This window comes from Lithobates pipiens, unplaced genomic scaffold, assembly GCF_037356315.1.
Source record: "Lithobates pipiens isolate NorthernLeopardFrog02 unplaced genomic scaffold, aLitPip1_a1.2 Scaffold_28, whole genome shotgun sequence".
Classification (NCBI taxonomy): domain Eukaryota; kingdom Metazoa; phylum Chordata; class Amphibia; order Anura; family Ranidae; genus Lithobates; species Lithobates pipiens.
Genome location: NW_027507789.1, coordinates 195,684,810 through 195,710,172, shown reverse-complemented (window position 1 = coordinate 195,710,172; position 25,363 = coordinate 195,684,810). Strand labels below are relative to the sequence as shown.

The 25,363-nt window shown below is 44.3% G+C and overlaps 1 protein-coding gene across 1 annotated transcript; it reads right to left on the bottom strand.

Moving 5' to 3' along the window:
* Window positions 1-24,624, bottom strand: NELFCD (negative elongation factor complex member C/D). The gene is made up of 15 exons (XM_077460243.1): window positions 24,459-24,624; window positions 22,228-22,340; window positions 19,111-19,220; window positions 17,731-17,840; window positions 14,805-14,912; window positions 12,095-12,247; window positions 11,501-11,631; window positions 6,985-7,150; window positions 6,090-6,224; window positions 5,464-5,603; window positions 5,208-5,322; window positions 4,913-5,008; window positions 4,591-4,731; window positions 2,774-2,903; window positions 1-190 (listed from the first exon to the last, which is right to left on the bottom strand). The coding sequence occupies exons 1-15, from the start codon at window positions 24,519-24,521 to the stop codon at window positions 156-158; spliced, it is 1,746 nt and encodes a 581-aa protein (XP_077316369.1). The 5' UTR covers window positions 24,522-24,624; the 3' UTR covers window positions 1-155.
* Window positions 24,625-25,363: the final 739 nt, after the last annotated feature.

Below are 25,363 nucleotides of genomic sequence, written 5' to 3'. Positions count from 1 at the left end.
TTTTAAAATAAGAATGTATATTTGTGGAAAAAAAATAACACATATAAAACTCAAATACAATCAAAACAAATTCTATATACACACATAATTTCTCATAGTAGAGAAAGATTGTTCTCACTGGAGTCCGGGGCCTCAGTCTGCCCAGCACAGCCCGATCAGTTCATCATGATGAATTTGGATTTGCAGTGAACTAAACAGAAAAATTAAAAGAAATGGCAGAGGATTCAGACATAATAACAACACGCTTTGTCTAGCACTAGTTCCTAATCCTTTGTAAAGTTGTAATGAATCATTTACCTATTTCTTAGTGCTTACCAGTAAGCCTCCCTTTTCACAGTCCATAGTGTAGTCTCTACACTATTAATTCTCCTCCTCCCAGGCTTCCTATAAACCCAACATCCATCCTCCAAAATGGCCACCAAAGCAGCAGACACTTCCTGTTAATAGTTAACTCTGCGTTTGCTCTGGTGGTGGCAGCTATAACTATGATGTGCTTATTGCCAAACAATAGCAATCAGCTTCCGGGAATGAAGAGACCATAGATATGTATATGGTGGACTTGAAGTGTGTTTTTTTTTTTAGGACACCATCCAGCACGCATTCTGGAACATGTTCCACTTGTATTTAGAGTAGAGGTTGACCGATATGGGTTTTTCTCTGGCCGATATTTAGAAATCATGGCGGCCGATATATGATGCAGATTTTTTTTATCCATCTCCTAAAATCTAACAGACACCTTTCCCACTGGGGCGTTTTTCAGGAGCTTTTGGGCTAAAAATAGCGCCTGTAAAGTGCCTGCAAAACGGCTCCCCTGCAGTCTGTGTGAAAGACCGAGTGCTTTCACACTGAGGCGATGCGCTGGCAGGATGTTAAAAAAAAAAAAATTCTGCAAGCAGCACGTTTGGAGTGGTGTACACCGCTCCTCCACCACTCCTGCCCATTGACATTAATGGGCACCACAGCCAAAGCGCATGCAATGCGGTTTGGCAGCGGTGCTTCACGGGCGCATTTAACCTCTTTCTCGGCCGCTAGCTGGGTTATATGTGGCCCACTAGCAGCCGAATAGCACCGCTAAAATGATGGTAAAGCGCCGCTAAAACTAGCAGCGTTTTACCATCAACGCCTGCCCGCTCCAGTGTGAAAGCAGCCTTCATAAGTGATACAGAAAATGTAAACATTTGTTAAACAAAACAAACCTCCAATCAGTTTACTTGTATGTATGATTTAGATATAAAAAAATAAAATAAAAAAAAGAACACTATATATTAAATAAAAGCAGGTAGTCAAAACTTTTGGATGAAAAAAAAAAAATGGGCTAACTTTACTGTTTTAGCTTTTTTTTTTTTTTTTTAAATCATTAGTGTATTTTTTTTCCCAAAAAATTGCATTTGAAAGACCTCTGCGCAAATGCCGTGTGACAAAATATTGCAACAACCGCTATTTTATTCCCTAGGATCTCTGCTAAAAAATATATATATAATTTATGGGGGGTCTAAGTGATTTTCTGGCAGAAAACACAGGATTTTTACTTGTAAGCAAAAAGTGTCAGAAAAGATTTAGTCTTTAAATGGTTAAACTGAGAACTCTACACACTGAGTTGAGTTAATTCATTTAAGTGTAAACATTGTAACTCTTTGCTCTTTTCTTGGCAGACTGCCCCAAGAGGAGGAAAGTCGCTTCTATGAAGACTCAGGCCCCTTTCACACTACCGTTCTGTTCAGGCCCGCCTGTCAGTTTTTCAGGCGGACCTGAACGGATGCTCCATAGAGCTCTATGGAGCGTCGGATGTCAGTGGTGACATGTCCGCTGACATCCAACCTGCTCCGATCCGAAAAAGTGTGACGGAGGAAAAAGCTATTTTTCCATCTGTCATCGGATGACTACAGACACTGCGGTCCGTCGTCACCCGATCTCCCATAGGGGAGAGCGGCGCTGTGACAGGTCCATCCCTGCACAGTGTGCAGAGACAGACCTGTCATCTTCCTGCTCAGCGGGGATCGGCGGAGCGATCCCCGCTGAGCAAGCGGATATCCACTGGGCGGATCACCACTGATCCGCCCCGTGTGAAAGGACCCTAAGGCAACCTGCATTGACTTCTATTACAGAAGTTATTTGCAAGTTGCGCTATAGTTCTAAATCGGCCTTTTTATCAGCACAATCGGCCAATGCCGATTAGTTAAAAAACGGCAAATATCGGCTGATATATCGGTCGACCTCTAATTTAGAGTGAAACATGCAATGTGTTCCAGCGTCCTCTCCACCAGTGACAGCGAGCAGGTATCTTCTATTGCTATACAAGAAAACTGTAAATAGCAAGTCTAAGGCCTTATTCACATTAACACTCTCTCAGTTTAGCTTTTCTAAATACAGGAGAAGTTATTTTATAAGACAATTTTATGCTTCCTAGATCACCTTTTCCTGCAACTGAGGTCCAATTCTGCAGAGGATTTCACTTGAAAATACAGTATGTATATGCAACTAACAAATATATCTACATATGCATTTTCTAAGCATAACATATAAGAACAAACATATTGAGAAAATTCTAATGTGTTATCCTTTAGAAGTTGATCTCCCTGCCCTCAGCAGCCTTACCAATTCACTATTATTTGGCCACATTATTCATCTTTGTTTTGGGGAAGGCGGTCGTGGGTGACAAATTTTAATGGACAATGTAAAAATCCATTCAGCTGACAAAAACGTTTACATATTACCATATTAAAGAAAAAAAAAAAAAAAAAAAAAAAAAAGGTAAGAGACTACAGATTCTTACCTATAAATTCTGTTACAGGATCGTGTTCTCCCTCTGCCTTGATAGTGCCGGCGATGCTTTCATTTTCTAGGATTGGGAGGAAAAGCTGTACAAAGTCAGACGTATAAGGGGGAGCGATGACATCTAGGACCTGCAGATAGAAAGAGGAGGACATGATGAAACAGATCTTCTGTGGGTTCCAGAAGCCATGTAAGGTGCAGCAGTTTCCTGCTGTCACTCGCAGTGGTCACATCGGCAGTTGATGTGTACTGGGAAGCCTGTCTTTAAAGGAAGCCACATGTATTCCAATTATAAATCTGAGCATCATTTGCTACAATGAAACCAAGTGAGGATGAGAACTCACAAACACTACTACACTGGGATGGCCAATTAGCATTCACAAATATTACCTTTTTTGTTAGAGTATGCAAGACGGAAGGCCTATCACATGCCGGGCTGTGGTTTGCTACAGATCTGGGGCTCTCTAAGATCAGCAACAAGATGGCCAGGGTCAGGGAGGCCTTAGTTCAAGCCTAGACCAGGAGGAGCTTAATGCATTTAAAGCGAAGCATAAACTGGCTTTGTTTCTATGAGCCTATAGATTGCTCAGACAGGGTTAAGAAATTTGTTTACTTTTAAGTGATTGTAAATGCAGAAGGGTTTTCATCTTAAAAAAGCATTCTATGCATTCAGATAAAAAGCCTTCTGTGTGCAACAGCCCCCTCTAATACTTACCTGAGCCCCATCTAGATCCAGCGATGTTGTAGTAGTGTGTCGGCTGCCCTGGACTCCCCTCCTCATTGGCTGAGACAGCAGCGCAGAGTCACTGGCTCCCTCTGCTGTCAAAGCCAGCCAATCAGGAGAGATCAGGAGGTTGAGGCCCGGCCTCTGTGTCTGAATGGACACATGGAGCTGTGACTCGGCTCAGGTGCCACCATAGCAAGCTGTTTGTTATGAGGACACTTAACAGAAGGGAGGAGCCAGGAGCACCAAAAAGGGACCCGAGAAGAGGAGGATCTGGGATGCTCTGTGCAAATCCACTGCATAGAGAAGGTAAGTATGACATGTTATTTTTAACTTATATAAAAAAACAAACACGAGACTTTACAGGTGACTTTAGGTGTCGGATTTGTAGCTCACATAGCGATTTATGGACCCTCCTATGTGAAAGCACGGACTGGAACACTACTGTCACATGCTGCTCCATATCCAGTGCAGTAAGTCTCCTACCATACAAACGAGTTCTGTTCCAGAAACTCGTTCGTAAATCTAACTTGTTCGTATGACCAACATAGATCAGCGCTGGCAGACAATGGCTGTGAGCACTGATCAGTGGGGGGGGGGGGGGGGGGGAGCCCTGTGTGTGCACCCAGCTTTACACGAATGAACATGCGAACACAAGTTGAACATTCGTATATAAGAAAACTCCGGTACTAGGTATCTTTTTTTCACCTGATGCTGAGAGGGGCAACGGGCGAGCAAAACAGCAGTGAGTATATGTTGATGGGGAAGGAGGTTAAAGCAAACCTGTTACTTTTGCCCCGAGTTGTCTCTTTACTAAAACTCTTCAAAAACTAAAGTTCTGGAGGTAAAACCACCACCACAGACACTGCAATTTATTGAAAAACATTTTTCACTGTATCAGATCTTTGCCTTGAACAATCTCTGGGGTCTAATTGAATCATTCTGTATCAAGAATGTGCCCAGCCATAGTTACTGTAAGAAATGGCTGGATATAGGCGTTTAATGTGTGGAAGATGACGTTCTATAAAAGGGAACTGCTGATGCCTTTACTGGCGGAAGGGGTGACACCCCACCCCCAAACACACTGGACTCACCTCTGTGACAAAATATCTTATAAGTGAGATGTCTGTGTCCATCTTCTCCAGACACCTGCGCATGTAAGTGACCACTGGAAGTACATAACCTCGACTCAGCAGGTGTACCATCCTGTCCAGCAAAGTCTTCTTCAACTCCATCTAAAGATGAAACAGGACAAGGCAAGATTGATTTTCCAAATTGGCCTCCAGAAGACTTAACAGTCTGCTCTTTCAAATACAAATTGGTTGGGTTGATATATAACAGTTTTTATCATAGTCAATCTCCACTTTAACATTCAATGGTTCAGTGACTGGACAAATGTATGTTCCGGGCACCTACCTGCTCCATGACATCCAGCTGCGAGTGCTCTGTCTCAAAGAGTTTGATAAGAAGCTGCAGGACCTGCGGATGTAACAGCTGGTGACATGTGCTGATCTGAAAGACAACAAGCAACTTAGAAATATTAAGCCCATATTATAGCAAGAGTTTATAGATACGGATTCCTCCCGTCACAGAGAGCCAGCAGAGCATCACTGAATCCAGACATGTATTATCCTATGAAAGGATGGATTTCTAGCGCACCTGTCTCACAACATCAAAGCCTATTCACAACTACACGAAGTCCAGAACATACCTCGTCCAGTAAGGCCAGGTGCACAGGGGTGTGATCTGTCTGTAGCTGGAAGTAGCGAGGTTCTGACACAGTCCAGTCCACCCACTTCAAAACACCCATCGCCACAACAGGGAACCTAGTGTGGTATAACAGGAAAGTAAATGGTGAAACTGTGTCCCACAATAATGACATCACTTTCTGCCATCTAGGCAAAGAAAAGACAGCAAGCCTGCATTCCACAACAAAGATTTCATCACCTTCTTATCCCACTACATACCTGATACACTGATACAGTGTACTGAGCTCTGCCACCAGTTCTGAGGCCCCCTTGTTCTCATTGCAGCACAGATTGTGAACAGTCTCTATTGCTTTGGAGGTGGACTTCAGCTCATCCTTGTTTATATTCACCCTTTTGTTCTTTAGGACAACAAGAGACAGAATTATCTGTATAGCAAAGGACGATTTATAGCTCATATTTGCTTTTATTCCCATTCCACCGTACAAAAAAAAAAAAAGAAGAGTAGACATATCTAACACAGACCTCCTTTATCCATAATGTATAAAGTACAGAAACGCAGTTCAAAACAGGATTGTTGCTTTGCAGTGCTGGGGCAGTGAGCTCAATTCCCATTAGGGAATATCCAGAGATTAAAAATAGTTGCAGTACTAATGAATTACCCAACCGTGCTTTATCCAGCCACAGTCCTATAATACATGTGCACATTTATCAACATACATCCAAAATTATGTCTGTGGCAGGACCAATAGACCAAACAAAACACGTTGATGAAGGGAAGGATTTTGTCTCTCTAAAGCCCAAAATAATTGGCAATATAATAAAATAAAAATAAATTAAAAAGGAACAAAGATAAAAACACATTTAGAACTGCTGATAGAACGCACCTTCTTCCAGGTCTCCACCACGCCAGCTGCATATGCCAGTATGTGGATGTACTTGTGTTTGTGGTCCTGGTTTATCTTGGCACCTGGTTTAAAGAGTGACTGCATGAAAAGGTCCAGGAAAGCGGGAACACGGATCTGCAAAGAAAAAACCAAAGTAGGCAACTCTGTTCTGAAAAAGCGTTTCTCAATCTTTTAGGTTTAAAATATAAAATGTTCAACTAATACCCCCTTCATTAATTACAGGGTTGTATATCTCATGTATGCCTAAACCATGTGATGTAGGGGACTAAATACAAATGTGCAGAATTGGCTGCCAATCACCCCTTAATTTATAAGAACACAAACTTTTATGATCATGATTTAAGGTCAGTTAATTTTATGAAGCTTAAAAAAGGTAATTTATAGGATTCTTTTAACAGTTATAGTTACTTGAATGACCAATGATTGAGGTATAAAAATGTCCAGCTGGGTCGGGGGTCCCAGAAAAGGGGTGTATGGCTGTATTCAGTCTAGAGGTCTTGTTTACTTCTTTTAAGCTGAAACTGAATTGTAAGATTATGTAGTTTTAGTGTGACCATCCTAGGAGGACAATTATCACCTATATACTGTAGGAAGCAGCCAATCTGCTGCATGCAGGAATTTAAGGTGCGCACCCTTTAGCACCAAGAGTATTAATGTGCTTTCCCAAACAGTAATACACAGTGATGACGAGGACCCTGAAAGTTCTGAACAACACTAAAAGCTATAACAGATCACACCATCCCATATTTTGTAAGACCACAAATAAAAAAATAAAAAGAAAAAGGGGGACGGGGACGACTTTTTATATGCACCTTAGTAACAAAATATTTATTACTGTACACTACACTTGTGTGCACCCCCCCAAATTCCTCACCAGCTCCACAGGGGGGGCATCCATGCTTGTGAACATCTTGTACAGCACAGTGATGTCTGCAGGGTTCAATGCTCCTTTGGATAACATAGCTCCGAGTGCTTGGCATGCTCGAGGATAGGCAGCTGCTGTACCCAGGGCAAGTGTGATCTGGCTGGCATCATGACCTCTAAAGGATAAAAACTAAAATGTAAAACATCAACCACAACAATAAATTGAATATAATCATATTTAATACACCAAGGCCTTAATAATTTTTATAGTGCATTAGGTCACACATTTACATGCGTTGTGGTAAGGCATCCTATGTATAAGCAGTTGGTTGATGCATCGCAATGGACTTTTTAATTAAGTGAACATTCCCCCTCTGAACAACCCAAAGCAGAAATGACTGACCCGTGTGTTGTGTGTCCCTAAAACCCAGGTCCATTGTAATGCGTTGGGGTTGCCATTCAAAATGACACAGGTTTGTGGGTAATGTGTGGTGAAGCGTGTGTTTTATGACAAGTTACCATTCATTTCACAGCTGTATAGAATAAAGGCCAGATCTACTGTTCAATTATTAATCATAAACTTAGCATTGTGACTGCTGCTCAGGAGAAAAACTTCAAAATCTTAACATTTGTATACAGGTCCTTCTCAAAAAATTAGCATATTGTGATAAAGTTCATTATTTTCTGTAATGTACTGATAAACATTAGACTTTCATATATTTTAGATTCATTACATACAACTGAAGTAGTTCAAGCCTTTTCTTGTTTTAATATTGATGATTTTGGCATACAGCTCCTGAAAACCCAAAAATCCTATCTCAAAAAATTAGCATATTTCATCCGACCAATAAAAGAAAAGTGTTTTTAATACAAAAAAAGTCAACCTTCAAATAATTATGTTCAGTCATGCACTCAATACTTGGTCGGGAATCCTTTTGCAGAAATGACTGCTTCAATGCGGCGTGGCATGGAGGCAACCAGCCTGTGGCACTGCTGAGGTGTTATGGAGGCCCAGGATGCTTCGATAGCGGCCTTAAGCTCCTCCAGAGTGTTGGGTCTTGCGTCTCTCAACTTTCTCTTCCCAATATCCCACAGATTCTCTATGGGGTTCAGGTCAGGAGAGTTGGCAGGCCAATTGAGCACAGTAATACCATGGTCAGTAAACCATTTACCAGTGGTTTTGGCACTGTGAGCAGGTGCCAGGTCGTGCTGAAAAATGAAATCTTCATCTCCATAAAGCTGTTCAGCAGATGGAAGCATGAAGTGCTCCAAAATCTCCTGATAGCTAGCTGCATTGACCCTGCCCTTGATAAAACACAGAGGACCAACACCAGCAGCTGACATGGCACCCCAGACCATCACTGACTGTGGGTACTTGACACTGGACCTCAGGCATTTTGGCATTTCCCTCTCCCCAGTCTTCCTCCAGACTCTGGCACCTTGATTTCCGAATGACATGCAAAATTTGCTTTCATCTGAAAAAAGTACTTTGGACCACTGAGCAACAGTCCAGTGCTGCTTCTCTGTAGCCCAGGTCAGGCGCTTCTGCCACTGTTTCTGGTTCAAAAGTGGCTTGACCTGGGGAATGCGGCACCTGTAGCTCATTTCCTGCACACGCCTGTTCACGGTGGCTCTGGATGTTTCTACTCCAGACTCAGTCCACTGCTTCCGCAGGTCCTCCAAGGTCTGGAATCGGTCCTTCTCCACAATCTTCTAAAGGGTCCGGTCACCTCTTCTCGTTGTGCAGCGTTTTCTGCCACACTTTTTCCTTCCCACAGACTTCCCACTGAGGTGCCTTGATACAGCACTCTGGGAACAGCCTATTCGTTCAGAAATTTCTTTCTGTGTCTTACCCTCTTGCTTGAGGGTGTCAATGATGGCCTTCTGGACAGCAGTCAGGTCGGCAGTCTTACCCACGATTGCGGTTTTGAGTAATGAACCAGGCTGGGAGTTTTTAAAAGCCTCAGGAATCTTTTGCAGGTGTTTAGAGTTAATTAGTTGATTCAGATGATTAGGTTAATAGCTTGTTTAGAGAACCTTTTCATGATATGCTAATTTTTTGAGATAGGAATTTTGGGTTTTCATGAGCTGTATGCCAAAATCATCAATATTAAAACAAGAAAAGGCTTGAACTACTTCAGTTGTGTGTAATGAATCTAAAATATATGAAAGTCTAATGTTTATCAGTACATTACAGAAAATAATGAACTTTATCACAATATGCTAATTTTTTGAGAAGGACCTGTAAGTGCCCATCCCTCATACAAAACATTTTACCTTCTACTTCGGACCGATGCATACTGTGCACATTTAGTGGTCCTGCATGTAGACTTCATTCTCAAGCAATGTAATAACATTCCTCTCCCTACTCCCAGGCCCCATATCTCCTGCCAAGAAGGTCTTTTAAGCTTCTACCTGTTGAATTGTGATGCCTTGACACTGAAGGACTGACCTTGTCCCTCCTCTTAAGGAATGGGCCTTACATCGTATGAAGTAACTGACGGCCTTAATATAGGATACATTAAAACAAAAGAGCTCTACTTGGAATATCTGGATTGCATTCATTAGCTCTGACTGATTTAGAAACCTTCTATAACACTGCCACTCATTGTTTAGATCGAAAATGGAGGGACACCCCCCTCCCGCCCCTTAGCAGCTAGTCTGTTCCATCCATCCCAAGGTCATCCCCTCTTCCTCCCGCCATACTTATTCCCTACCTTGCTTTCTGCTTTTCTTGCCTTTGCTTTACCAGTCTTCTTTACTCAGAAGAAGACTGTCTACACACCCCCCTTACTCACACATAGGCTAATGGTGTGTACACACGGCCAGACTTTTCGTTGGGCTGAACTCCAAAGGACTTTGACTGAGTTTAGCCGAAACTGACTTGTCTACACACAATCACACCAAAGTCTGATGGATTCGACCGTGAGAGGCACAACCGGACTAGAATAAGGAAGTTCATAGCCAATAGTTGTCCTAGCATCAGTTTTCATCTGGACTAGCATATAGACTAAAGCAGGGCTCGACAAAACCCGGGCGCCAGGTCGCATTTGCGACTAGAATTAGCGACCTGGCGCAGCACAGCTGGGGGTATGCTGTCTCCACGGACCCCCCCGGTGCAATCGCGTCGGGCCGCCCCGCCGGTAATTGAGCCCCCGGCTTTGAGGCCTTCTACGATCCTATGGTTCCTTCTGGAATCTGGCGCCCTCTTGTGGTGGCCGTTGGAATTACAACCAGCAATGCTAATGGATGCAATGCTAATTCCCCTGCCTGCCAGCCTATCTTCCTTCCCTTTACTCAGAACCCCTAAACATTTATATATATTCAAAATTGCGCTCGCTCATGGAATGGCGACAAACTTTTACCCTTTAAAATCTCCATAGGCGACGTTTAAAAAATTCTACAGGTTGCACTTTTTAAGTTACAGAGGAGGTCTGGGGCTAGAATTATTGCTCTCACTCTACCGATCGCAGCGATACCTCACATGTGTGGTTTGAACACCGCTTTCATATATGCGTTCGCTTCTGCATGCAAGCTTGGCAGGACAGGGCGCGTTTAAAATATTTTTTTTTATTATTTTAACTTTTATTTTTTTCACTGTTCTTTTAAAAAAAAATAAAAAATTTGTGTCACTTTTATTCCTGTTACAAGGAATGTAAAAATCCCTTGTAATAGAAAAAAGCATGACAGGTCCTCTTGTATATGAGATCTGGGGTCAGAGAGACCTCACATCTCATATTTACACTAAAATGCAATTTAAAAAAAAATTGTCATTTGAAAAAAAAAAAAAAAATGTCCCTCTAAGAGCTATGGGCAATGACTTGGAGACAGGTGAGGGGCTTGGGGCTATCTTCCCCTCACTCGTCTCCATGTCAGGCCAGAGACAGGTCCAGATCGCCGTCACGGACCTGGTTCCTAACTTTTTTAGCTGGCTCCTAGATTCCAAGCAAATTTGTCAACCCCTGGACTAACGGATTTTTCGACCAGACTCGAGTTCGTCGGAAAGATCTGAAACATGTTCTAATTCTAAAGTCCTCTGATTTTGACAGCAAAGGTACGATGAAGCCCACACATGACTGAATTGTCCGACGGATTTGTTCCGTTGGACCTTTGCTGTCAAAGTCCGGCCATGTGTACACAGCATAAAACACACACTTCACAAAGCAATAGTCTCCTCCGGGTCAAAGGTTTAGCTCCATGAATGATTACATACCTATCCTCTGTATCTTATCTGTGTTTTGTATCCAAGCGCTCATTTAAGATGCACAGATGAAATAGTCATGTTACTTTTTTCAACTTTAGATGTCTTCAGCTTATTGGCTACTACATGCTAGCAGAAGTTACCAAGTACCTATGTTCTGTACTTTCAAACAGATCACAAAGTTTCTCTCTGGATACATTTGCCCCCCCGGGGCAGAAATCTATTTTACCTAAAGAATATTAGCAAGAAAGGGATCCAATGAGAAGATCTATCCCTATGCTCTGGTGCCGTTTTATCCTACAGTCCAAGATATTCAAAGTCTTACTTTTCGTGAGCAAATCGTTGCACCTCCTGAGCGATCCTACGCATGGCGGATCCCCCCTGTTCCTCCTGCGCCAATATGGACATGATTGCTTGGGCAAACAAATAGGTGTGCTCTCCATGGCAAACCATTTTCTGAAAAAAAAAAAAAAATAATGATTGAAATGTAGCTTGCCAGAACAAGAACAAGGAACAAGAAGTGGCGGAAAGCTCTGACAGGTAGGCACTAAACTGGGGCCCATGCCTGCAATAGAAGTCAGGAGAGATTTAAAACTCTGAAAGGAGAAAACTCAATGAAATCCGACAGCAGTCACGGAAACAAGTGACGATACACAAGATACCCAGAGTGTAAAACAGAGGAAAGGAACTGAATCCCTGTCCAGTCCCCTTCCTCCCAATTAGTAGAAAAGGCTGAGAAGAGACATAACAAGGCAAAAGACAACAGATGAGAATGATTTATTACTCTTTACAATAATTAATTTGCTGCCCACACATAAAAAGACATTAGAACATGGGAGTAAAAAGGAGAAAGGATTAGGGAGAGATGGTTCAGCAGGTAGCCATTTGTAACCCATGCAGAAAATAATGGTAGACATACAGCAAACTCTGGCAAGTTCTTCTCAAGGTTCTCCTCCCCTCCATCCAAGATGGTGGCCAGCGAGGTTCGAAGCACCCTGGAGAACACCTCAAGCTGTTGACAAGCTGTGGAGACGCTTGTGATTTCGCCCTGATATCCGGCATCTGAGATGAGCTGGCAAAGAGACAATTCAGCAATTAGTTGTAAAAACTAAACAAAAAAAACAAAAACACTCTGTAGTGAAACCAAACTGTCCATATAAGATAAAAAAAAAAAAAAAAAGTTATAAATTGATTTGCATTTTAAATGAGTGAAATAAGTATTTGACCCCTTCCCAAAACATGATTAATACTTGGTGGCAAAACCCTTGTTGGCAATCAGAAGTCAGACGTTTCTTGTAGTTGGCCACCAGGTTTGCACACATCTCAGGAGGGATTTTGACCCACTCCTCTTTGCAGATCCTCTCCAAGTCATTAAAGGGGGTGTAAAGGTAAATATTTTTTCACCTGAATGCATTCTATGCATTCAGGTGAAAAAACATCTCACAGTGCCGACGCCCCCAGTCCCCCCGTTTTACTTACCTGACCCCTCGAAAGTCCCGCACTCGCCCCAACGTCCTGATCACTGCTCAGCCTGGCTGCTAATTGGCGGGAGTGGATGGATTGAAAGTAGCACAGCCATTTGCTTGCGCTGCTGTCAATCACATCCAATGACGCGCCGCGCTGGGGGGCGGGGCCGTGTGATACAGCGAGCGGCTATAGCTGCCGGCTGTATCACGGGAGTGCGCCCGAAGCGTTTCTCACCATGCGAGGGAGCTCGCATGAACATGAAAAGTACTCGGGGAGGAAGCAGAGATAGCCGCCGAGGGAACCCAGAAGAGCAGGTTCGGGGCCACTCTGTGCAAAACGAGCTGCACAGTGGAGGTAAGTATAACATGTTTTTTTTTTTTTTAAATAACAAAATTACTTTACAATACCTTTAAAGGATTGGAGGCTGATGTTTGGCAACTCGAACCTTCAGCTCCCTAGACATATTTTCTATGGGATTAGGGTCTGGAAAATGGCTAGGACTCTCCAGGACCTTAATGTGTTTCTTCTAGAGCCACTCCTTTTCCTTGGCTGTGTGTTTTAGGTCATTGTAATGTTGGAATACTCATCCATGACCCATTTTCAATGCACTGACTGAGGGAAGGAGATTCTCACCCAAGATTGGACGATACATGGCCCTGTCCATTGGCCCTTTGATGCGGTGATGCTGTCCTGTCCCCTTAGCAGAAAAGCACCCCCAAAGCATAATGTTTCCACCTCCATGTTTGATGGTGGGGGGTGGCGTTCTTGGGGGTCATAGGCAGAATTCCTTCTCCTCCAAACACAGAGTTGAAAGAATGCCAAGAACTCAATTTTGGTCTCATCTGGCCACAACACTTTCACTCAGTTCTCCTCTAAATCATTCAGATGTTCATTAGCAAACTTCAGACGGGCCTGTACATGTGCTTACTTGAGCAGGGGGAACTTGCTTGCACTGCAGGATTTCATTCACGGCGTAGTGTTGTTACCAATTGTTTTCTTGGTGACTATGGTCCCAGCTGCCTTGAGATCATTAAAAGGATTCTTCCATGTAGTTCTGGGCCGATTCTTCACCGTTCTCGTGATCATTGAAACTCCACAAGGTGAGACCTTGCATGGAGCCACAGGCCGGTGGAGATTGACAGTTATTTTGTGTTTCTTCCATTTGCGAATAATCGCCCCAACTGTTGTCACTCTCATAGAGCTGCTTGGCGATGGTCTTGTAGCCCATTCCAGCCTTGTGTAAGTCTACAATCTTGTCCCTGACATCCTTGGACAGCTCTTTGGTCTTGGCCATGGTGGAGAAATTGGTATCTTATTGATTGCTTCTGTGGACAGGTGTCTTTTATACAGGTAACAAGCTGAGATTAGGAGCAATCCCTTTAAGAAAGAGTGCTCCTAATCTCAGCTCGTTACCTGTATAGAAGACACCTGGGAGCCAGAAATCTTGCCGATCGATAAGTATTTGATCCCCTATCTCAATGCAAATAAATGTATAACTTTTTTGAAATGCGTTTTTCTGGATATTTTTGTTGCTATTCTGTCTCTCAATTTTAAAATACACCTAACATTAAAATTATAGACTGATCATTTCTGGCAAGCATACAAAATCAGCAGGGAATCAGACACTTCCTTCCTTCAATGCATGTCTGCAGTCTCTGACATCTCTTGTATTATTTCTGCTAGAGGTGCACCGAATGAAATTTTTTCTGATACTATTAGCAATGTGTTTAAGAGATTGCAGACATAATACAAGAGATTGTTAGAGACTGCATTTTTTTTGCACTAAACGGTGCCAATAATGGCCAACAATAAATTCATATTAATTTATATTAATGATATGAAAAGTGGAATACAATTATATATATATATATAAAAAAAATTTTTTTTAAAAGCTGTCATTTGGCTTTCGGCTAAGTGAGATACATTTTTGGTACCAACATTTTAATTGGGTGCACCCCTAATACAAACCCTGCCTGTCAGTAGATTTTGCAAGTACTGAGTTTACTACCACTTTAACATTGGTGAACTCTAATCACCCGCAATTATCTCCCCCCAATAAGTTATTTTTCTGCTGACAAAATGTAAGACTACACAACACAATATTGAGGTAAAGCATTGTAAATGGATAGATAGTAAATTAAGAGAACTCATGGGAATCTCACCTTTACAGTGAAGTTCAGCATCAGACAGTCCGGGTGAGCCTCCGCCAGCTTGTAGAAAAGGTCTCGCCATGTTGTGTGTGCGATCATCTGCTCCAACCAAGCCGGAGTCTGCAAACCAAAATAAGTGTGACTTCTATTACCCCATATAGGCCCAGCATTGCTGAACAGCAACAATCAGAGAATTGAATAATAGGGCATGTGAAGGATATCGTCCAAGTCCTGTTGTTATCATCCAATTGAGAGCTTAGAGATACTTTGGCCTCCATACGAGAGACTGCAAATGACCTTACTTATCACCAAAATATCCCTTTTATGTCTCCAGTGAGGAAAGGAAGAATAAAAAGGGATAATCTAAATGGCTGCCACTGGGATAAAAAAAAACTACAATAAAAAGGATGCCCATTATAGTCAATAAGGAATTATCTTTCATCGTTTTGTTTGCTTCAAAACAGAAGTGGAGCAGAGCCCTCGGGTTGGCTGCTCTTATGGAGCTAAGAAGGACGTACATTCACAAAGATCCCACGTCTTAGACGTGTAATAATGAATACGCTGAACACATTTTTCATTTTGTCCAGTGTGGGGTAGGCATATAACATTGGCTGGGTTTTATTAGAGAGATTTTCCCTCACTCCCTGTACTCATGACAACAGCCATACTGGAACTGAGGATAATTCCACAGCAACAAATAAAAAAAGTTTTTTTTTTTTTTTTTTCCTTAAAGTGGATGTAAACCCACTCTCATTCTTTCTAAACTACTGCAATATTGGTTATCTAGAAGGATATACACGCCTCCTGCATGTATACTTATCTGTCAAAAGTCTCCCCTCTGTCTGCTACGAGACCCGAAAAACTGCAGATTTTGTGGGTGGGTCTGTTTTCCAGGGCTCGGTGAGTGGAGTAGTGATGTCAGTAGACTCCCCGCCCACCTCTACACTCCCCTCATCAACATGCATTTTCTCCTGTGTATTTCTTACACTGAACTTCTGCTATGATCTCGAACATCCAGTCAAAACCCAAAAAAGTTCCCACATGAATTCAGCATACCTCATGAATGAATTCACATGAATTCAGCAGCAATCCTTGCAGAGCAGCAGAAGAAAGGAGTGGGAGGTAATTAAAAAATAATGCACGTCTCTTAGGCTAGTGCACGAGATATATAAATCCCCTGTCACTCACAGCAAGGGGGAGGATTTGACAAAGTTTTTTCTCCGTTTGTCAAGATTTATCTCACTGAACAATAACAGAGGATTGCTCAGAGATGGATTAACTTTTTGTGGCAAGACTGGGCTCAAATTATAGGAAATCTTATACTCTACATTATGACATAAAAAAATAATAATATTTCGGGTTTACATCCACTTTAAAGGAAAGCAAAACTCCTATAGGGCTTTATTGACCTTACAAAGTTCGCCTACCCAGATTACATAGGTTGCTGGAATGTATTGTGTATTGATTTCAACCCTTTGGGGACAACAAACTATAACGTCCTTTCCCAATGGTTACAAAGGGTTGATGAGCTCTGTTTATTGGAAGAAATAACATATGAATTTTTGTATCCAAATCCGGCTTTAAACTTCTCCACAACAGTATTACGGACCTGCCTGGTGTGTTCCTTGGTCTTCATGATGCTCTCTGCACTTTCAACAGAACCCTGAGACTATCACAGAGCAGGTGCATTTATACAGAGACTTGATTACACACAGGTGGATTCTATTTATCACCATCAGTCATTTAGGACAACATTGGATCATTCAGAGATCCTCGCTGAACTTCTGGAGTGAGTTTGCTGCACTGAAAGTAAAGGGGCCGAATAATTTTGCACGCACCACTTTTCAGTTTTTTTTATTTGCTAAAAAAGTTTAAAATATCCAATAGATTTCGTTCCACTTCACAATTGTGTCCCACTTGTTTGTGATTCTTCACAAAAAATTGAAATTTTATATCTTTACGTTTGAAGCCTGAAATGTGGCAAAAGGTTGAAAAGTTCAAGGGGGCCGAATACTTTCGCAAGGCACTGTATGTTTGGAGGAATATTATTTCATATTATTTAATTTTAAAGAGGAAGTAAACCCTGATGAGTTTACTTCCTCTTTAATTCCCTGCAAAGGTAAAGCATAATGGGCTACTATGTATCGCATAGTAGTCCATTATGTGTCACTTACCTGACACAGGAGCCAGCGAAGTCACCGTTGGCCCCTGTAGTCTGCAGCATCCATCTTCTCGGTGGGTCTCGCTGCTCCGTCGCTGTCATTCGACGAAGCCGCCACTCACGGCATATCGCTGTTGACAGCAGCACGCTCAGTGCACCTGCGCGCCGCTGTCTACGGCGCATGCGCCCTAGCCAGCGGTGCCTGTCTTTTGCCAAATATCTCCTAAGCCGTGTAGGTTTAGGAGATATTTCTTGGACCTACAGGTAAGCCTTAATCTAGGCTTACCTGTAGGTCAAAGTGGTTTGTAAGGGTTTACAACCACTTTAAGCATTGGTTGCTAACAGAACATGGTTTAACACAAATAAGTGTTATAAGATATTTACTTATTCATTTATTATATTATTATTATATTACACATTGTATTGATTTGTAATGAAAACAATGAAATACAAAAAACACCAACTAACAGCTTGTTATTGCTGTCTGTCTCTCTGCTGAAGATTTAACCTCACTTCCCGATTGGTGAAACCAGTATCACTGTTACAGGAAAGTGTGGAGAAATGTATCTAAAAGAACTCCAGTCAAGTAAAAACCTAATATGGGTTGTGATCCTCCCCATGCCATTCCAAAATGAAAATAATTGTCTGACAGTTTGCTGCAGGTGTGAGAATGTGCATGGGATATATGGGTGTTTAATGTATAAAATGTTGTGGGACTATGATGGGTTTTCAGAAGGACTGGGACATACAGTAAAGTAAAATCTCTATGACTGTTACCTCTCCTTCCTCTGTGAAGATGGAATCTGCTTTACGTGGATCAAAGTGTTTAATGAGCAGACTTTTCAAATGGTTCTCCACTGTTTCCTGCACCTGCACTGGCTCAACACCTGTAAAACACAAAACCTGTAAGCTGTTGAAAAACGACATTTACCAGCATTCTAAGCTTTGCAGTTCATCAAAAGCTATAACTCTTGTACAGTAGCTTGCAAAAGTGAGTACAAATTTGGAAAATGTCCAAATTGGGCCCATTAGTAATTTTCCCTCCCCTGTGTCATGTGACTCAGTATTACAAGGTCTCAGGTGTGAATGGGGAACAGGTGCATTAAATTTGGTGTTATTGCTCTCCCTCGTGGCACAGAACTCTGAGGATCTGAAAGAAAAAAAAAAAAGAATGGTTGCTCTACATAAAGATGGCCTAGGATATAAGAAGATTGCCAAGACCCTGAAACTGAGCTGCAGCAAGGTGGCCAAGACCATACAGCGGTTTAACAGCACAGGTTCTATTCTGAACAGGCCTCGCCATGGTCGACCAAGAAGTTGATTGCACGTGCTCAGCATCATATCCGGAGGTTGTCTTTGGGAAATAGATGTACGAGGGATGCCAGCATTGCTGCAGAGGTTGAAGGGGTGGGGTGGGGGCAGGGGGTTAGCCTGACAATGCCAACATGTACTGTGACATACAGAAGCAGAGCATGATTCCCTCCCTTTGGAGACTGGGCCGCAGGGCAGTATTCCAACATGATAATGACCCCAAACACACATCCAAGATGACCACTGCCTTGCTAAAGAAGCTGAGGGTAAAGGTGATGGACTGGCCAAGCATGTCTCCAGACCTAAACCCTATTGAGAATCTGTGGGGCATCCTCAAATGCAAGGTGGAGGAGCGCAAGGTCTCTAACATCCACCAGCTCTGTGATGTCGTCATGGAGGTGTGGAAGGGGACTCCAGTGGCAACCGGTGAAGCTCTGGTAAACTCCATGCCCAAGAGAGTTAAGGCAGTGCTGGAAAATAATGGTGGCTATACAAAATATTCACACTTTGGGCCCAATTTGGACATTTTCTCTTAGGGGTGTACTCAGTTTTGTTACCAGAGGTTTAGACATCAATGGTTGTGTGTTGAGTTATTTTGAGGGGACAGCAAATTTACACTGTTATACAAGCTGTACACTCACTACTTTACATTGTAGCAAAGTGTAATTTCTTCAGTGTTGTCACATGAAAAGGTAAAATATAATATTTACAAAAATGTGAGGGGGTGTACTCACTTTTGTGAGATACTGTATATAAAGCCTCATTATAACGCCATATAGAAAAAATCTGCCCCATTATATGCTGTATGATTTCTGCTGTCATAAGCCACATTCTGCATTAACAGACCTGACTGGATCAGCCATTCGGCTAACAAATTCACTGTCTGCGCCACAGCGGTGTAATTCTCCGACAGCAGCTGTATGACGTGCTCTGGGGAGCCGCCGGCCTGGAAATATCTGGAGGAACAAACATGGAGAATGAATGGTTTACAACTAGGTTTAGAATTGTAAACAAATAGTGACCTAAGGAATCTGTAAATTACAAAGCGATAATCAAATGTTAGTGCAAAGAGTCAGAGGTGCTATAGATACCATTGATAGCCTTTATGGGAGCCCTGAAACTTGGGGTGCTCTATTACATGAATACTGACTTCAGCTAGGAAGCCTATGCTTTGTCCCATCACCTTCTGCTTATTATATCTTGCTACTGACCAGATGAAGTGGACCTTTCAGTAACATTTTCCAGTCAAGTCTGCATAAAATGTATTCACCAATATCATTTTGATACTGCACCTTTATCAGTAAAAAATTAGGGATGCTCTGATGCCAATACCAAGCATTTTCATGAGTATCTGTACTCATGAAAATGCTCCCGATACCAAAACTGATAGTTTGCAGTGAGATTTGTGTAAATACACAATGAATGGGCGCAAATTGCACTGCAAATAATTGTATGTGATTTGAACAGGAGTGCTGTGCGATTCCAATCTGAATCGCATGAAATTTCTCACACTCGCATGTGTGTGTGTGTGTGTGTGTGTGTGTGTGTGTGTGTAGAGATGGTAGCGGCATCTAGTGGGCCGTTTAATAAAAAAAAAAATTCAACTCACATTAAAGCGGAAGTTCCTCCAATTTTTTATTTTTTTTTAAAGTCAGCATCTACAAATACTGCAGCTGCTGACTTTTAAAATATGGACGCTTACCTCTCCAGGGCGCCCATGATGTCGGCACTCGAAGCCTATCTGTCCCTCGGCAATCGTGTGCTGCCGCTGCCATCTTCGGTAAGGGACTCAGAAAGTGAAGAAATTGCGGCTTCACCTCCTGGTTCCCTACTGCGCATGCGCGACTCGTGCTGCATGTTCCCACTGGTCCCTGCTGTCTCCTGGGACCCGTGTGTCTCCCAGAAGACAAATGGGGGGGGGTTGGGTTTGGGGGGAGGAAGTGGCGTGGATACCCACAGGTATCTATGCCCGGAAGTGGGAGGAAAATACCTGTATTAGACAGGTATTTGCTCCCCCCTCCAGGGTGCCAAATGTGACACCGGAGGGGGGGGGGGGGGGGGGGATTCCGAAAAGCGGAAGTTCCATTTCTGTGTGGAACTCCGCTTTAAGTACATATCTGGTCAAATGCAAAATCTGCATAGTATCCTATTTCTGCCGATGCTCACAGGGCTGCAGGAAATGTAGAGGCAGACCCCCAAGCTGACATCACTTCCACCCTATACACACAGGGGTCCCGGAACTTCTCCAGCGGCCCCGGTATTCTATTATCAGCGGAAAACGGGACACTATGTCGATTTAGCATTTGATCAGATATGTACTTAAAGCGGAGGTCCACCCTAAAATGGACCTCCGCTCATCGGAATCCCCCCCCCCTCCGGCGCCACAATTGGCACCTTTCAGGGGGGAGGGGGGTGCAGTTACCTGGATAATCCAGGTAACTGCACCCACTTCCGGGATAGCTGTCTGCGGAAAGGGGCGTAGATTACGCCCCTTTCCGCAACTGCCCGCCCCTTTGCGCAAGTGCCCCGCTGCCTGCTGGGAAACACACAGTTCCCAGAGGCAGCGGGGACCGTCCGGATTGCGCCGCGCGGCTCGCGCATGCGCAGTAGGGAACCGGGAAATGAAGCCAAAAGGCTCCATTTCCTGATTCCCATACCCAAGATTGCGGCGGCAGGACCCGACAGACGACCTAGCGATCGGCTTCGGGTGCCGACATCGCGGGCGCGCTGGACAGGTAAGTGTCACTATTTTAAAAGTCAGCAGCTGCAGTATTTGTAGCTGCTGGCTTTTAAAAAAAAAAAAAAAAACGCGGAGTCCCGGTGGACTCCCGCTTTAATGCGAGTTATATATATTTTTTTCCAACTGCCCACTAGATGGCGCTTCCCTTTCCATCCATACACACACACGGTGGGGGAAATTGCATGCGATCATTTGCAGTGTGGCTTGCGCCCATCTATTTTGTATTGACGCAAATCACACTGCAAAGTATCGCTATTTGGTATTGGTGAGTGCTTGACCGAAAGTATAGGTACTGGCCGATAAAAAAAAAAAAAGACAGTATCGGTGCAACCCTAAAAAAATTATCAGCCCTCTGCTGCACGCAATCTCCTCTCCCACAGTGATAACTTACACTGTAAGGCAGGCCATAGATGATTTGATTTTCTTTCCTGGTTGCAGGAAAATAAATAAATAAATCGCTTAATTCCCCCCATCACAGTCAGTGTTAATGGGGAATCCCTCTTGCAGTGCTATTGTGTTCTGCTGGTGTGAGGGGAGGTATGAAGAGCCTTCCCTGTCGGCACAACACAAGGATCACTGCTAGCAGCTTTAGCCATATTCCAAAAATCTGACAGGCCGAATGTACTGAAGTTGATCGATGCTTCAGTACAAGCCTGCATATACATGGATTAAATCTAGGCTGGTCCCTGCTGAGCTGGCCGAGATTTGGTCCATCTATGGGCAGCTTAACTTTGTAGCCAGTCACTATCAAAGTGAGAGGCTACAGCAGGGGCTGATCTGTGTCAGATGATTTAGGAACACGGCCAAGAACTGCACAGTCACCAAGATTTACATGATTATATCTCTGAGCTGTCATCTGAGTCCAGGACGTAGATGGTGACCCTGAATGATGTCTGAAAAAAGGCTTCATCCTTCTGGGGAGAAAAGCAGGTGAGGGCACTGGTGTTGGCAGAGTGCTGGGATCTCTGTGAGAGGTAATAAATACCTGGAAGTGTTACCTTTGTATATTACTTAGCCCGCATCTGGCATAAAGACACACATTGGATGCTAGGTCCACATGGATGGAAAACACCGGCTCACCACCAATATTTAGGGGTCCAGGTGGTAGCACTCCAAAGTACTGACATCCTAGTTAAAGTTGCCATTACAGAACACCGGGGGGGGGGGGGGGGGGGGGGGTCTCTGAGGTCTCTGCAGGTTCATATGACCTCAGCTGCACTGACCTCTTCAAGGAGTTAAATATGGCGGGTTCCATGATGTAGTCACGACTGCCCAATTTCTCCAGACATTCCTGCTGCACCTCGGCATCATCCTCCCCTTCTGTATATTCTTCATCCTGCCACACAGCCAGCACAGGGATCATTAAAGTGCAACTCTTTCCACACTCCTAACCACCAGCTACAAGTGCACCGATTGGGCAGCTCTATCACTTTAATTGGAAAGCCCCTCACCAGCTGTTAATGGCAGTACGGCGCTCACAGCTGCAATATATAAACATACCTCGGTAGACAGGTGGTTAAAGTGTTAAACACGCTGCATTTAAAGTGTACATACATATATAACACTTCTGGCTTCCTGTTTTTAAACAGCGATGCCCCTTCTTGTTTAAGACCAGCCCTGTCATCTTTGTGGGATGAGGACAGAGGGATGTGGCATCTTTGGATTTGGGGGATATGTGCTGGGGGGTGCTTTGGGAGTGGAGAAGACTTGTGCTAGTGTACTTGTGCACATGTCCGCTCCCCTCCCAAAGCACCCTCCAAAACATATCCCTTTACCCTTCCCCCATGTGTGCATCTATTACCAGCCCCCTCCTTCCTGGTTACTTTGTCCACCTTCACAGTATCTATAAACTTTACACACTCCTCACATCATCAGTGCGGCTCTTGCAGTGAAATCTCCGTCCTCCTCGGCTCCTACTTCTCTTGTCCGTGTACATCGGAACTTTGGAGCCGGGGAGGAGGATCCTCTGTGAACTGTATCCGGCTGTCAGTAGGGGGAGAGGTGTCAGCTGCAACAAAGGGGTGATGGCCGCGTGTGGGACCACGGGCAGAAGATGTCCTGGGTGCCCGCACTAGTGCACCCCTCAGTGTTGCCCCCCTGCAATGTGCCACCCTAAGGCCCCTTTCACACGTGCGAACAGTATGTCCATATTTCATCCATCCATTTTCAGATGAAATATGGACATACATGCACCCCTATGGGATAGCAAGTGTCTGCGGATGAACACCCGATATCATCCGTCCCCGCTATGGTCCGATTCTGCAGACGGAGGAAAATCCTATTTTTCTATGCGTCTGCAGAGCGGATGAACACGGACAGACGGTCCGTGTTCATCCAATCCCCCCATAGGGGAGAGCAGAGATGTGACAGGGCGGTCCCTGCACAGTGTGCAGGGAGCGTCCTGTCATCTGCCAGCTCAGCGAGGATAAACGGAGCGATCCCCGCTGAGCAAGTGGATCATCACGGATCTGTCCCATGTGAAAGGACCCTTAGTCTGGGCCTCGTCGGCCTAGGCATAGCACTGGCTGGAGTCCTTGTCAGCTATTTATTGCCTTCAGGATAAGAAGTGAAGCTACATTCCTCCAGTGGGAACAAATTTTTCCTTGTAAGGGTGTCACAGAAAGAGGAGGCGAGGAGAAATCTCCTCAATGGAGGTCATCGGCAGAATGAATGAACAGCTAAAACAAAAACGTGATTCTTCCCAATCTAAGATTGAAAAATAAAGAAGAGCTTGCCTGGAATTCCTCAGCAGAAGGATTACTACAACTATAAAAGGTCAGCAGGAGATACAATACCGACCTCCTGTTGGTGTGTGCCGTACTTCTCCAGGATTAGGGATGAACTCCGGCGTGTTCGCACACTCCACGTGCAGAGGCCGCCAGGAAGTCGGTGCAGCGCTGCGCTAATCACAGGCAGTGAAACATTGTCCGATCTCTGCAGCCGCGCATCGGGGCAATGTCTCACTGCCTGTGATTAGCGCAGCGCTGACTTCCTGGCAGGCTCTGCAGGTGGAGTGTGTGCGAATCCAGGATATTTATCACTTCATATCATTACCTGGTGATATTCCACCAACCTGGACTCCAGACTGGCCTACCTACCCCCATGCTAAGTCTAACAGGACTGGCAGCTTCAAAATATCCAGCCAAGTTCCATATAAACACTAATGGGGGAGGGGAGATCAGTTCATGTGACTGATGGCATGAAAACCTGTATACTGCAGGATGTGACCCCCAGGAGGTTGCCATTGCAGATCTCTCCTCCTCCCTGGATATCAATACTCAGGTAAGAGAACAAAACTTTCACTTGCTGCATGCTTCCTCCAGGTCTGTGACTCGGAGAAGCCAGCAGTGGAAGCCCACGCTCTCCTTGTGACAGGTGCACTTTATAATCAGGGAACGACCTGCAAAACAAAGCTGTGTGTGGAGGAGGCCCAGTATTCAGAGCTGGGACTTACCGCTCCTCTCTCCTCCCAGTCTCCCACAATGCCCCCTCCCCCCATGAAATAATCTCCTTCCATCCTCCCAGACGCGGGGGGTCCCCCGGGCAGCCTCCGAGATCCTTCCCTTGTTGTTTCCGGGCACCCAGAGATGACGTCCCCGGGGCGCACCGGAAATACGCACTCACACTGAAGGTTCTGTCATACAAAAGCGTCGAGCGACAAGAGACTTCCGGCGGCCATTTTCTAGAAGACCATTCCAGGCGGGTAGAGGTAAGACCCATAGGGGCCACTAGAGGCGCTGTGGAGCAGACTTGTCTGCCGTTCACAGTACAAGGCGGGCCGGCCCCACCCAGATCTACTCTGCAGATCACCTGAGGTGGGGGCACGGCCAGAGACACATCCTCACCCCCCCCCCTCGCGCCCCTCATTGCCAGGGACTCCCCCAAGGTGCTTCTCCTTTCTAGGCGATTCCCCCAGTTGCTCTTTATAGCCAGGTGTTCCTCGTTTCCAGAGACATCCTCCAGGTGCTTCTCCCTTCTAAAGACATCGCCCAGGTGCTCCTCGTTTCCAGAGACATCCCCCAAGTGCTCCTCGTTTCCAGAGACATTCCCCAGGTCCTCCTCATTTCCAGAGATATTCCCCAGGTCCTCCTCATTTCCAGAGACATTCCCCAAGTCCTCCTCATTTCCAGAGACATTCCCCAAGTCCTCCTCATTTCCAGAGACATTTCCCAAGTCCTCCTCATTTCCAGAGACATCCCCCAGGTGTTCCTCGTTTCCAGAGACATCCCCCAGGTGTTCATCCATTCTAAACACATTCCCCAGGTGTTCCTCATTTTCAGACACATTCCCCAGGTGTTCATCAATAATTTCCAGAGACATCCCCCAGGTGTTCCTCGTTTCCAGAGACATCCCCCAGGT

Excerpts from the sequence above, each read along its gene's own strand:
- NELFCD (XM_077460243.1), bottom strand. The coding sequence starts at position 24,521 with ATGGAAGGAGATTATTTCATGGGGGGAGGGGGCATTGTGGGAGACTGG. Across the intron at positions 5,323-5,463 it reads ACACTGTATCAGTGTATCAG|GTTCCCTGTTGTGGCGATGG; the intron begins GTATGTAGTGGG and ends ATACCACACTAG. Across the intron at positions 5,009-5,207 it reads ACCTGGCCTTACTGGACGAG|ATCAGCACATGTCACCAGCT; the intron begins GTATGTTCTGGA and ends GTTGTCTTTCAG.